Source organism: Mandrillus leucophaeus, unplaced genomic scaffold (assembly GCF_000951045.1).
Source record: "Mandrillus leucophaeus isolate KB7577 unplaced genomic scaffold, Mleu.le_1.0 Scaffold464, whole genome shotgun sequence".
In the NCBI taxonomy this organism is placed as follows: Eukaryota; Metazoa; Chordata; class Mammalia; order Primates; family Cercopithecidae; genus Mandrillus; species Mandrillus leucophaeus.
In genome coordinates, this window is record NW_012104965.1 from 1,323,850 (window position 1) to 1,324,606 (window position 757).

The window sequence follows — 757 nt, forward strand, 5'->3', positions numbered from 1 at the left end:
GGTTCCAGTGATTCTCCTGCCTCAGCCTCCCAAGCAACTGGGATTACAGACACATGCCACCAATTTTTGTATTTTTTAAGTAGAGACAGGGTTTCATCATGTTGGCCAGGCTAGTCTCGAACTCCTGACTTCAGGTGATCCACCTGTCTTGGCCTCCCAAAGTGCTAGGATTACAGGTGTGAGCCACCATGCTCAGCCAATTAATGCAAACTAAATACAATTTATGATTATCTTTTTTTGTTTAAGTTTAGAGACAGAAGAAGAGCAACAGTATCTCACCTCAAGCTATATTAACATCTCCACTGATTCATTACAAGATGGCAAGAAGTATTTGGTTTGGGTCCAAGCAGAAAATGCACTAGGCATGGAAGAGTCAAAACAACTGCAAATTCACCTGGACGATATAGGTAAAGAATAAGAAATTCTGTAATGTCTTTAATAATAACCAGTTTGCGGTGATCTAGTCAAATGAGGTCTAGATCTGAAAAAAGTTCCCCTAAAGTTCCTGCAGAGCATGATAAAGGAAACAGAAATTACCCATAATTCTATCTGCCCAAGACAATTTAGAGATGAGTAGTGCTGCTGCCATTTTGTCGTATATCCTTCCAGTCTTATTTCTAAATTGCTGTATGTGGCCGGGCCCAGTGGCTCACGCCTGTAATCCCACCATTTTGGGAGGTCAAGGTGGGTGATCACTTGAGGTCAGGAGTTCGAGACCAGCCTGGTCAACATGGTGAAACCCTGTCTCTACTAAAAA

General features: G+C 42.1%; 1 protein-coding gene across 1 annotated transcript in view; it reads left to right on the forward strand.

Annotated features, from left to right (window-relative positions):
- Positions 1-757, forward strand: part of IL23R (interleukin 23 receptor) — a 98,757-nt gene that overhangs the window by 28,497 nt on the left and 69,503 nt on the right. The window contains exon 5 of the mRNA XM_011994982.1: positions 247-407. Coding sequence (XP_011850372.1) covers positions 247-407 — 161 coding nt within the window. The remainder of the gene's footprint in view (positions 1-246; positions 408-757) is intronic.